Below are 13,117 nucleotides of genomic sequence, written 5' to 3' on the forward strand. Positions count from 1 at the left end.
TACAAATATTTGCATACAATCAAAATATTAGGGATAAATGTTTCCCTGTTGATCATTCTCAAATAAAGTAACAATTCTGCTTTTAGAACATTGTAATCTCCATAGAATTACACTGCAGTGTAAGATTCATGGTTGCAGAAGAAAAATACAGATGAAAAATTGATAATAATTAAAGATCTTGTCTTTACACATATGTTTCACAAGACTAAAAACAATTTAAAATAGACCCTATCAGAATAAAAACTAGTAAGTGAACATGTACCACTGTAACATAAATTTGTGGAAATCGCTCTACCAGAAGCTTTCACTCTTGCAAGCAAATAAATAGAAAGTGCCCTGAGCCAATGCACTCAAGTATCATTTCTGACTTTTGAAGCCTGCTATAGCACTTTAAAATTATCTAACACAACATTGAGAAAAAAGCTCTCTGGTATTTTGCCTTCTGTTTCAAAGTTAAGTGCAGCACCTCAGATCTCCAGGACATGGCAGCTTACAACACCTTCTATATTTCTAAGTTAATTAAGCTTCGTCCTCCGAATCGCATTTTTAAGAAGGTCCTGCTTGATAACATTCCTTATTGGTACTACCTACCTCTTTGCTGGGGAAATAGCTGGAGGGGTCTACTCCTTCTTCTTCAGTCTGAGTTATACTACATGATGTTTCAACTTTCTTTGGATTAAGATCATGTTGTTGACTTCTATTTTCTTCTTTTAGGTTTACTACATTTTCCTTTGTTCCCAAGCATTTTTCTTTTCTCAGATCTTCATAGGTGAAACACGAAGAAGACATTAATTCTTTTAATTTGTTGTTTTCTACAATAAGGTTTGCATTTGCTTTTTGAAATTCATTAAATTGTTCTGCAGTTTCTTTCTTGATTCTGTCTATAGTTCTTTTTAGTACACATTTTTCCTCCTGTAAATCAGAAATAGTTTGATAACAGCTGGTTTTGCACTCTTGAAGTTCTGAAACCAAGGCTTGGTATTTGTCTTGCTGACATTTTACTTCTGCCAAACTTCTCAATAAAGTTTCTTTTTCATCTTCTAAAAGAGATATTCTGTGCAAGTTTCTCTCTCTCTCTTGTATTAATTCATTATATTTTGCTACATAGTTCTCCTTGTCTTGTAATAATTTAGCTATTTCTATGAAGCATCTACTTCTTTCTTCTTTCAAGTCAGAAAGCAGCTGTAAATACCTCATTTTCCTTTCACTAAGGGATAAAACACTTTTGGGAAGGTGATTTGATTCAACTCTCAATGAATCTTTTTCAGAATTCCTATTTTTATCTTCAACATATGAGAGGTTCTTAGAGAAGTTTTCAGCAAATATTGTTCCTGGGCTCATTCTATTTTCTTCTGATATGTTGTTACATATGTTGTATATACCAGCAACTTCATTCTCATTAAGTAAACTTTGAAAAGAAGCAATGTTAGCTTCATCTACTTCTAAAGCATATTGAAAATATGCATTCATCTCCTCTTCCAGTGCACACATCTTGTGAACATATCTCTCATTCTCCTCTTGTAATAAACAGACCTTTTCTGAGTAATTTTCATTCTCTTGCATCAGTAGAAATATTCTCTGAGAACACATAGCCACTGCTTTTTTCAATGTATGTATTTTCACGTTATGCTCATTAACTGCTTCCGGTGGTGACAGATGACAGAAATACTCATAAAAATCACTTTCTGGCAGGAACTCTTTGCTTACACACACAGCCCTCTTTTGCATAGGAGACAGTATTTTTAGTGGATAACTCTCTTCCTCTGACCAAAAACTTTTCTGAGGATATGCATATTGTGTGTTTTCAGCAGACACCTTTTGACATGAGAAATTCTTCTCTTTTGATTTATGTAATTTCACAGACTGGTCTTTCTTTTCTTTCAGTCCAATATTCCTGGAAGAGTTTATCTGGTAAGTTGGTTTATGAGGTTTCTCCCCTTTCTCTTCCACTTTCATTATGTTTCCTCTATTGCATGTCCTGGTCACATCAGAGATGCAAGTTGAGAGGGTTTTTTGTTTCTTCTTCAGTTCAAGACTCCCATTGAAATGATTCTGTAAGTCTTTAAAATCTACAGATATATTGTGGACACCTTCTGGGCTATCTGGTTTGTCTTTAGTGTCCATTACATGCTTCCCAGGCCTAATCAACACAGTTTTATTTAAAACTTCAGAATTTTCCTCAAAAACACAGGTAACTTGTTGTGCTTGGGCTTTCTCAGTATGTATTTCCTCTCCTTTAACTCTCCTTCTAAAGATTTTTTGGTGATACTTTATATCATTAACCCTATCCAGACTTTTACATTTATTTTTTGGTAGAATTTGTTTGCTTTGCTGATGTTTTTCCAAACAACATTTTTCTAGATAGGATGTGAAATTGTCACTCACAAAGCAAGGGGGGTTTCCATGAAGAACTACAGAAGCTTTTTCAGAGAAACATTGTTCTGCAACACAGAGGCCATCAGAGCAAAGAGCGGTATCTGCATTACTGAAATTCAAACTCCTCACTTTCTTCACCATTGTAACAGCTTCTACATGGTAGCTTTCAGGTTTTAACAAGGTAAGGTGGGGCTCGTTTCTCATTAAAGCTTCTACCACAGAAACAGGGAACATCTTTGTTGGTAGATTTATAGTTTGTTTCTTCAAGGGAGAAAAGTATTCTTCATCTCTGATTTCCTTACATGTCTCATCATTAGTTAACTTCTCAGAGCAAGGTGAAAACAGTCTTGCTACAGGATAGCTCGGGGTACATCTAAACAAAGTAAAACTAGCTTCTAGACCTCCTGGCCTTTTTGTCCCAAGAGTGACCTGGTAACAGCAAAACAGAAATGTTTCAAACTGAAAAATGTAAGACAAGGTATATCATTCCATGTCATCATAAATCATTTTTCACTTCATTTATAAAATGCTTATTTACAGACAGATGAGAAAAGCATTGTCATATAAAGAGTTTTCAAACAATCTCAATATGTGAAATAGAATATTGATACAAATAAGAAGGTACAAATCATTTTCTTAGTGCACACCTTTACCCATCGTGAATAACATCTTTAGTAGATATGATTTCAAGATAAAGTCGGATATATCCAACTTTAAATACACCAACTCTTCCTTTTGTCTCAAAATTCACAGATTCACTGTGCTCACAAAGATAACAAGAATAGCATGAACTTTTCTTCTCACCAGTTTGATCTCGGCTAAGCCAAGTTCTTCAGAAATGTTTGCAAAGGGTCCGGAATTTTGTTCCAAAACTGGTAGAATTTCTTCCCATAGCTTCTCTGTCTGCTTTAGCCCATCAAAACTACATCCTGGTGTTTCTGTTATAGTAAAGCACTGGGTAAGTGTGATGCCACTCACAGATGAAAAACAACCCCAAAAACTTCTGACCAGATATTTTGAACAGAAAGTATTTTAGTCCTAGTACGCCCAAGACTACCTTTTCTACAAAAATTGCATGTTAACTATCTTGCAGAGATAAGCATGACATTAAACAAGAAAACATACTTCATAAGAAAACATAAATATTAAGCTCTAAATTTAGAAATATCTGGAAGGTTGTTCCCCACAGTTCTCAAAGCATTTAAAAATGAAAAATAGATTTAATTCTAGTGGGTGGAGGAAAATTTATCGGTTAAACTTACAGGTTAAACATAAGGGCTAAAATATTCAGTGCAGGTCTGCATTTGCATAAACTGAAATTTGCCATAAAATTCCCATTAATTTCAGTTGGAAGAATTAGCCTGATACATCTTGCTAAAATCAGAGCTTTCATGTAATGTTTGGTTAAAAAAAAAAAAAAATCTGAAAGCTACACAGCATTTCCAAACACTATACTTTGGTCTAAACATGGGAAGTGTCCCCTAAATCCTCAGCTCTATAGCCTTTGGCAGTTCCAGGATTTCTTGGGAAAGCTCATATCTTAATGCTAGAGTCATAGCTGTGAATAGTTATTCCCTCACTTTCTCAAGATATAGTTTGCAGATTAGGAGGTTTTTAGAAGGTCTTTTACCTTCTCAATCATGCATACCACATGAATGAAGTCACCTTCACTTTTGCTGCACAGAAGTGAAATCAAAAATTGCAGTTTGTTTTCATACCGTACTCTTTGGCATGTAGCAGTACAACTGGAGTTTGTGTAGCTCTGTTTCTCAGTGTATCTGATACTGCTCCCCATTTCAGATTTTGAACGTCGTCCTGGACTAGGTCACCATTCTTAATGGGAAAAGGAGGAAACAAATAAAAAGCAGAACATAAAAACACAGTGTTTCTTATTTGAGAAAAAGGCATAAATATTTCCTTTCCTATTAGCATTTACATTCAAAAGACCCATTATTTCATTATATATATAATTGCTGCTAGTTCATACAGTTTTCTCATTCCAACATTTTCCAGTAAACGTCATGGTTGCTAGACTTCACCCTTTCATACTCTATGACTACTTAAGGAAGAAATCTGGTTAATAAGCATGCAATATGTTGGAACACAGATGGACCACTAGCAGGGCAGAGTCTAACTGATACATCCATGAACAAAGAAAAGAAAGTCTAATCAAAGAGGAAATGAGATTAATAGTTTGGTGCCCAGCGTTCTGCAGGCTACAAAGACAATTGCTCCTAGACTGGAAGAGTTCTTTACAAAAATAGAATAATTGTTCAGAACAATTTTTTCTTTACAGTTAATACTGTAATTATGGATTACATATCCTGCTCATCTATCTTCACTCTCTGATTGAATTTATATACTGGGACAATTTCTGGTGCAAAGCAGATACCCTTAATGTTTGATACACTGCAGATCATTTCACATCTACCCTGCTCATTTTTAGTGAACAGAAAAATCACATTTGATTTCTCAACAAAAGACATAATTGAGGCTGTAGCCAGAACAACTACAGCACAGAAACCAAGCCAACACAGTCACTTCTGTCGTCCCACACATCAGATGCCAGCAAAAAAAATCTCATTCCCTCTGGGTTGAGCTGCAGCTTTACAGTTACATACAGATGGAAAAGGCAGTGACTTCAAAGTCTTCGACTCTATAGTGAGTCTGCAAAGGCCATTTGATTTTCCACACTATTACCAGAATAATTTTGTGTGAGAATAATTTTTATTTCAACCCAAGCCATATTCTGCATTATAATGCCCAATTATGATACCTTGACTGGGTGGCATGATTTAAGTGGAAACCACAATACTTCCAAGATTCCTTCCTTCTTTTTCTCAGTAGTACTGAAGCTAATGTTAGTTCCTTGAAACACATTCATTCTTTACCTGCAAGTTTGCCTCTATTTTGTCCCAGATATCTTTTCTTTATTAATATGTGGGTTCCATCAAAAGATGGTTATACAAGAAGGTGTAAAAGTTACAATGCTTGAATGCCAGGAACATCACAGCATGAAACCCATGCTTTGAATGCCATGTGAAAGTTGTAGAAAGGTGCATCACTTAGTATTTCTTATCTTTCCTTCACCAAAACTTTGAATAAAACCCTGATATTCACATCTAGAAATTGCCTGATAAATAAAGACAGAGGTACATGGTAGCAGCTGCTTTTTTGTGCATTTTTCATTCAGGCATAAGCTGTAATCAAGACAATGCAGACAAGATCCTGATACCAATTCTGGAAATTCACATTTCTAATGAGATTTATGTGACTACACCCCTCCATTTCACCTAGTTTTCAAGAATAATTGACGTGCTTGGCAATTTGAATGACAAAACATTGAGTGAGAAATCTCATATTGTGTGTATTTCACACAGGTCTGCTAAGCCTGCCTTCACAAACTACTTTTTTACTGGCTGAGGAATAGACAAATGATCCCATTTGCTCTTTCAGTGAAAAATGATACACCAGCAGCTTTCCAGGAAAGTAACAGCATGAAAATCTTTCTTGTATTGCATACAACTCCTCATCTGTGTTCCTGGTGATAAAGTATGATGAGCTTAAATAGGATTTTTCTTGTCGCTCTTTTGGTTTGAATACTCCAAGACCAATGTAATGAGATTAGGAAATTCTTTTTTAATAGGTGATACTAAAACATGAGCTGAGGGGAAAAAGCCCTCTTCAGTTTTACAATACAACACCAGAGGTCTCCCTCCTCCTTTTAGCATAGATACTGAAATATATTTCCTACTATTTCAAGCCACTATTTTCTACAGGAAAAATCCATGTGAATTCAGAGCAGTTCCAAAAAAGGAGGAAAATACAACCAGCAATGCAGAATACACAAGGTTTGATGCTGCTGATGCTATGTACAGGATTTAAGGAACACAATCTACATCAGAACAAAGTACACTGGCTTAGCATGCATTATGGCATGTTCATTTATACCAAAGACTGGGTAACTCAATAAACTCCTAAGACAACATAGCTATAAATGAATAGTTGGAAAAGAAATTATTAGTAAACTTTGTGAAGGAGAAAAATATAACTTTTTACCATGGTACAGCATAGAATGAAAGAGACTTGGTTCTATTTCTTGAAGACTTTCTGGATTAGTCTCAGGCTATTAGTCAGTTGATACATCTTCTCTCACACCTTCAAATAACTCAACATATACTTTCTCCCTTTCTGAATATTCTCAAACAAAGTAATTCTCCACTACTTATTCTCTGGCTCTGAAAGCCCTCTACCCTCCTGATTTTAGTTGGGCAGCCTCCTCACAGTACACTAGGTTGTTGTACTTGTGTATGACCCACTGCAACTCTCTCTTAAACTATCTTAAGCTTGGCTCAGGTGATGCATAAAAATAAGCAACAGCAGTGAGTCCTTCTGCCAAATCAGAGCAGCTAAGTAGAGGTCATCTATGCGCTGCAGAAGGATCTTACCAATCGTTTTCTGGTACACGCATACACACACACACACACACACACACAAACAAAACACCTCACTAAAAAAACAGCTCACTTCTTTGGGATTATAGAGCCAGAAATGGTACCAAGACACTACTTCTGTTAAGATGTGTTCAAGTGCCAGATTAAAATCTTCTTGATTTCTTCTAGGCTTTTATGCACAAAGGATCTTCTCTACTTTTTCCCAGTCCTGGAATTATTCAGTGTGATTGTCCTCCTACACTAAGGGGGTTTTATTCATGCCCATTACCTCTCTGTTAATTGCAGTTAAAATTTGGGTAGTTCTAGGGATATCAGGTCACAATCTGAATGGGATAGCTGAGCATGAGGCTTAACTTATTTCACTTTATTTAACAAATCATCAGACTAAAAATACCCTCTAACTGAGTGCATAAAGAATAAAACCTTGTTTGAGTCCTCTCCATGAAAAGAATTATTCTTTGTCAGCAAAATGAATTGGCAGAGGCTGAATGCCATATTACAGTAAATGCAGAGCTTTCCCATGCAATGCTGGAGTGAACTGCTTGAAGCAAAGAAATCCCATTCAGTGTATTCAGAGCACATCACAATGATGTGGAGCTGCAAACCATCAAATATCCCAACTCACTCCCAGCCATGAATATGGTATCCATCTTCCCTTGTTTTCCATTATCCAGATCTCATAGCCAAGATTTATTTTCAGTTATGCTTTTTTTCTTCAGCATCCAGGCATGAATAAGATGTAAAAACTCACCCAACCATACGTGTACTCTTCCTCTGAATGGTGTCCATGAGTCTTAGAAGTTCCCCTGGGCTTTCTTTCAGGTGCCAACTGAGACCTTTTTCCTTGGGCACATCACTTTAAAATGTGAGGAAACAAGATTTGTGAAGTGCCCTCAGTGTGCACCTAATAAAAGCAGTGATGCCATGAAACTCCAACTACTGATTCCAGTCGGTGTGAATTAGACACTGAAGTTCTAATACATCAACAGAAATAAAGGAAAGAAATTCAGGAAGGAAAAAGCCAGTCTTGCATCTCCTTTTTACACCTAATTACAGGTGTAATCTGAGGTGATACAAATATAAAAGTTTGTTATACTTCACCTTACATTTACTTACCAGGTCAGCACTGCTGTCTCCATTTTCCAATCTGTGAGTCCTTTGTGAGTCCTTTTCTTCCTTCTTTTTTAACTTCACCCTACCTTGATCTTTTAAAACCCTGTTTTCATCCAAAAGGTCTTCCACTTGTTTCTGTAGTTTGATTTCAGATAATTTCAGATTATAAACATAATTGCAAGATTCTTCCAATTTTCTTCTGAGAAAGTCTTCAGTGTCCTGGGAGCACTGGAGTTCAGTCACCAGGTCTGCCTGTTCTCTTCTGTTGTCCTCCCCTTTTTCCCGTAAGAACTTCAGATTTTGCTGAAATGACTCAACATGGCTTTTCATGTCATGCTCAATGTTTTCAATGCAAGTTTTCAATTCTGTTACTTCCATTTCAGAAAGTTTATAGCCCTGAGTCCCAGTGGATGCTGATTCCAGCTTCTGTTGGAGACACTGCACCATTCCCTCTTCTAACTCAGATGTTAAAAGAGCAATATGGGCATTGAGATCTAACACTTGCTTTTCCAGCCTAGATACCTCTCCCCGAAGGTAACATTCCCTTTCTCTCTGCATTGTTGTCTGTCGCTTCTGCCTTTGTTTGTAGTGCTCAAAATATTCTGACTGGGTTTTTACTTCATCTTCTTTTGTCTTCAGCTGTTCCTGAAGCCAGTGTAGTTTTCCCCTTTGCTTCTTCTCTGACTTTTCTTGGTTTTCAACCTACAATTTCAGTGATTTGTATGGTTAACATCTCAATACCAAATCTCTTCTTCTCTCCCAATTTTTCTTATTTTTTTCTTAATTTTAATTTTTTTTTCCCTGAAAACTCAGAAAAGTAGAAATATTCAAAAGCCAGTAAAATCCTACATTCAGCGTAAAGCTGATCTGTTGTTTGATCATTTCACTGAAACATCTCAAAAGTTAAAACAAAGCAAAAAATATAGGAAGCAAAGCAAAAAATATAGCAACTTTCTTTTGCATGTTTTACAATGCTTTTTAAATCAAAAGAAACCTTGGACTAAAATTCATACAACCAGCTCTGAACTATACAATAACACATCCTTTTCACTGACACTCATGCAGCACTGAGATGTTACAGACAGAGAACCCGTGTTTCTTTTAAAGAAAACAGAAGATGCACTTGTAAGAGACCAGGTTTTTGCCCTTTGCCCTTCCCCATACCTGTCATCTGTCAGCTCCTTTTATGAACCCATGGTAAAAGGAGAAAAGAACAGATGACTTTTGAATCAGTTTGAGAAAGACTTTAGTATTTTCATTTGCAGCAAAGTGTGCTTGAACATACAGAGGTGAAAGAGGCCAATGAAAGGCAGAGGCAGATTGACTTGCTGCCTTTGTTCTGAGCAGAGAAACAGCCACCGGTATCATAATGCCAAAAGTTGTGTCAACTTTTAAGCAAGACTGAAGGACAGAGATATTGCTGTATTTCTTCAAGCACTTCTTTGGTCAATATTTTTGATCTCTGGTATGTTCCCATCAGAAGTGTTCACCAGCAAGGACAAGACAGGAGGAACACCAGGCTGAAATGCTATACAAAGTCAGGTAGGTGTGGTTGTTATTTTGGTTTGCTTAACTGTTGATGGGAACATATAAAAATATAAGCTTCCTGAATCTTGAAAAGTACATTTCACTTTTAATCAGAAAAGCAAAGACTATTGCTCATATTCATGAATTGTACCACATAGTGCTAGTCTCCTGTCAGATTATTAAACCTTGACTTAAAATGCTGATAAAATGCTAGCGTATCTTATGATAAACAGAACTAAAAGACATTGTTTCACTGTAGACTGTCCCAGAAGAACATTGATTCCTTCTCCATTTTAATGGATTCATCCAATGAGCTGTGCAAACTAGGGGAAAAAAGTCTGTTGTATGTGTCATCAGACAACAACTGAGCCTCCTGATACATAAACATTTATTCCTGTGCATTTATGATTGCTGAAGAGAACTGAGGGCTTTCCACTGAGGAGCTGATAATTTCAAAATGTAGGGGAGAGGCAGCTGCAAGGGAAGGAAATCAGCAGTAGGAGGTGCCTTGCAATGAGCTTGCTCCAAGAAGGGCACCCTGCAGAGGAAGGCTTGCACAGGCTGTGATCTGCAGAGCTGTAACGCACAAGACCGTACATCACAGGGAAAAAGGCAAGACACACATCAACCTGGGAAAGCTGGAAGAGGCTACACGGACCCAAAGTCTAGCAGGAAGATGGAAGTGGTTGCAACAGCAGACAGGGACCAGCTTGAAAATATGTGAGCAATTCAAGAATCAGATGAGAGGATGAGCAGCTGTGTTTTGTACAGGAACCAGGTTGTGATGGCTGTGATGTGCTTCTGTATCACATGGAGAGGGGAGAGGGTTGTGTGAAAAAAAAATCGTTTACTGTGGTGCCAGAAAGATAAGTCTGACTTATGGAGAAGGAATAGGTTGATGGGGTTTTGGGGAGAAAGGGAAGTGAGAGCATATTTCCCAAAGATCAAGGGCTCAAATGAAAACAATATCAGTGCTGTCATAAACATTACAGAAACACAAAGTGAGGCACAAACAACAAAAAAGTTCTAATTGCTCTGGTTATATAAAAAGAGCAAGGCTGAGATGATATATTGCCTGCAAAAAAAAAAGACGGGTCACTGGAGATGAGATTGACTTATAAATTATTACCACAAAGAGGAGCTAAACTAGGTCATTTGAAGCAATATCCTCCTTACCAAGTTCATCAGCTCCTCCGAAATGACTCGCAGTTTCCCCTTAACACGCACATTTGCATTTTCAACCAGGTGCACCTTCACATTTAGTTGATCAATCATCACAAGAAGGGTTTTGTGTGACAGCTCCAGCTCTTTCATCCTGTGATATTGAGAATGACGATTTTTGCTGAGTAAATACTGAACAGTATAGCTCCAGATGGATAAGCTGTCATCAGCAATGCATTTAGTTATCTTTTTTTTTTTCATTTTTTCTCCCAACAATAAAAATAGTAACACATATTTGATTACTACTAATAAACACTTCATTATGAATAAGAGTCTCAAGATTTGCACATTTCACTGGAGACTCTCAAAGCTGTTAAAGACAGTGTCTATGTTCATTCTCTCTCTGCTTGTTTAATATGAAAACCATAAGCAAATACATTTACAAGATCAAAGTTCACTGAAGTTTGGCATGTTATACAAAGCAACAATGGTAAGTTGTTAAGGATAACCACAACTCTGGTCTCATTTTGACATCCACTACATGGAGCAAAATGAAGAGTAGATTTGTCATATAACGTTAATTTTAAATGCAAAGAAATAAATTTATTTACCTATTTCTTAGCATGGAATCTGAATCCATGTATTCTTCTAAAATACCTTTCAGTTCTTGCTCCGATTTCTCCAGCTCTTTTATTCTGAGGTTCAAATTCTCTTGTTCAGCACTGTTTGATTGTTCATCTGGTTTGCTTGCATCTTCTAATTCCTGGAAAATCCAGGAAGTATCAATTTTAACATTAAAATTCAGAGTATCATAACCTTCATCACTAAGCATTTTAATACAGTAACAAAATTCTTGTTCTCTCCCAGATGAAGGATCCATGATGAAAAAAATTAAATTCTCAATGTATTGCAGTCTAAGCATGCAATGAGTCTAAGCCTCTCTGATGGTCAGTTGAACAGTCCTCAGTTCTGAAAGCATTTATTATTTATGAGAGAGTCTTATTTCATTAGCCTCAAAGTAATTCAGCATGTGAAACTCAAAGGAGTTTCAGTTTACAATATGAGATCATTATAAAAGATACAATTAGACTAATTCGTGAAGGAATTAGGTATCAAACTTTTAAAAAGGAAATAATTTTCTACTAAATAGAAAAGTTGATAAAACTGAGTACTTTTATCATAAAAGATCTTATTTTGTATAAATATATTCTTATTATTTTAAGAGAGAAGATTTATGACTAAGAGGAACTTTCAAATTTGGAGTTTCAAAGTCAAGATGTTTTTTCTTTTCCTTTACCTATTTCAGCAATAGTTCCTCAGCCCATAGTTCACCTTCATTTATATACACTTTATACACACATTAAAAAATAGGCCAGTAATTGACACCTGAAATGCCTTTGTTTTCTCTAAATTTGTATAGGTTTCAGATTGGACCTATAATTAGAATTCAGCCACCAAGACTGGACCTCTTTGTCACAAAATAATGCAATTACATTTTCGTGCTTTTGCTTGTTTGTTTGTTTTGTATTTTGTTTTGTTGTCTAAAAAATGCTGGATCTGCAGCACTAAGAAGAAAAAAAAAAAAAAGTAACATTATTTCGCCACTGAAGATTAAAAAATAACATCAAATTAGTGCAAAAATAATAAACAGTTCTCTTATTGCCCCACGTTTTGATAGGTATTATTCGCACCCATGGTGAATTATATAAAATGGTATTATTTTGACCACTCTTTGGCTTTATATCAGCTACACAAGGTCTACTACCTGGACCTGAAAAGATTCAGCCACTCCTCAATCCCTTGAGAAGCCATGATACTCAAAACTAGAAGTGTGGAAAGGCAAACGGAGTACAAATCCATGTACATGGAGAACAAAACCAAAACACTTACGAAGTGAAGAACTTCTCTAGATTTACCAGCCCAAGTACCTCCTTGGTTTCCCAAGACCTGTAAGCATATGGATGTGTTTTGTTTGTTTGTTTGTTTGTTTTCCCATGCCTGTATAATTTGCCAAAGGAAACAGAATCTTTGATTTTGAGCTCCTTGAGACACTAATATTATTTCTGTATGTATTATTTCTAAAGTGAATTTGAACAGGCAGCATGCTTCCAGACAATAAGCACCCCTGTGTACTACCACAAAATAAATAAATGTAGTAATAGCAGACATTATTACTCTGCACATTAACAATTTACAGTGCAAGCTAAATTAATGTGATTTTCAACTGTGCCCCAGCCTAATATATGACTCATAAGCTGAAAAAGGAAAAACTCTTAGTGGTACATTTTGCAGAAAGTAGCCACCAGATAAAAAAAAAAAAAGAAAAAAAAAAAAGAGGAAAGACCAGGCAGGAAATGAACCAGCACTTAAAATCTTTACACTGATTTCTACCCACATATTTCTACTGTATGTTCTTGCTTATATGTGAACTTTTAGTCACTGATATAAATATCACGAAAGTTAGTAGAACAATTTCTAAAGTCTTT

The 13,117-nt window shown here is 36.2% G+C and overlaps 1 protein-coding gene across 6 annotated transcripts in view; it reads right to left on the reverse strand.

Annotated features, from left to right (window-relative positions):
* The window catches only part of C4H4orf50 (chromosome 4 C4orf50 homolog), a 79,399-nt gene that overhangs the window by 64,801 nt on the left and 1,481 nt on the right, over nucleotides 1-13,117 (reverse strand). For 5 of the 6 annotated variants that reach the window (XR_004751033.1, XR_004751032.1, XR_004751030.1 and 2 more), the window contains exons 2-8: nucleotides 12,522-12,578; nucleotides 11,243-11,394; nucleotides 10,647-10,785; nucleotides 7,947-8,645; nucleotides 4,095-4,209; nucleotides 3,181-3,314; nucleotides 592-2,805 (exon numbers count right to left, since the gene is read on the reverse strand). Coding sequence is in view for 1 of the 6 variants with exons in the window: in XM_035326481.1 (XP_035182372.1) it covers nucleotides 592-2,805; nucleotides 3,181-3,314; nucleotides 4,095-4,209; nucleotides 7,947-8,645; nucleotides 10,647-10,785; nucleotides 11,243-11,394; nucleotides 12,522-12,578 (3,510 nt within the window). In the remaining 5 variants the exon portion in view is untranslated. The remainder of the gene's footprint in view (nucleotides 1-591; nucleotides 2,806-3,180; nucleotides 3,315-4,094; nucleotides 4,210-7,946; nucleotides 8,646-10,646; nucleotides 10,786-11,242; nucleotides 11,395-12,521; nucleotides 12,579-13,117) is intronic. The other variant, XR_004751031.1, reaches the window with a different exon arrangement.

The sequence above is a fragment of the Oxyura jamaicensis genome, chromosome 4, assembly GCF_011077185.1.
Source record: "Oxyura jamaicensis isolate SHBP4307 breed ruddy duck chromosome 4, BPBGC_Ojam_1.0, whole genome shotgun sequence".
NCBI classification, from domain to species: Eukaryota; Metazoa; Chordata; class Aves; order Anseriformes; family Anatidae; genus Oxyura; species Oxyura jamaicensis.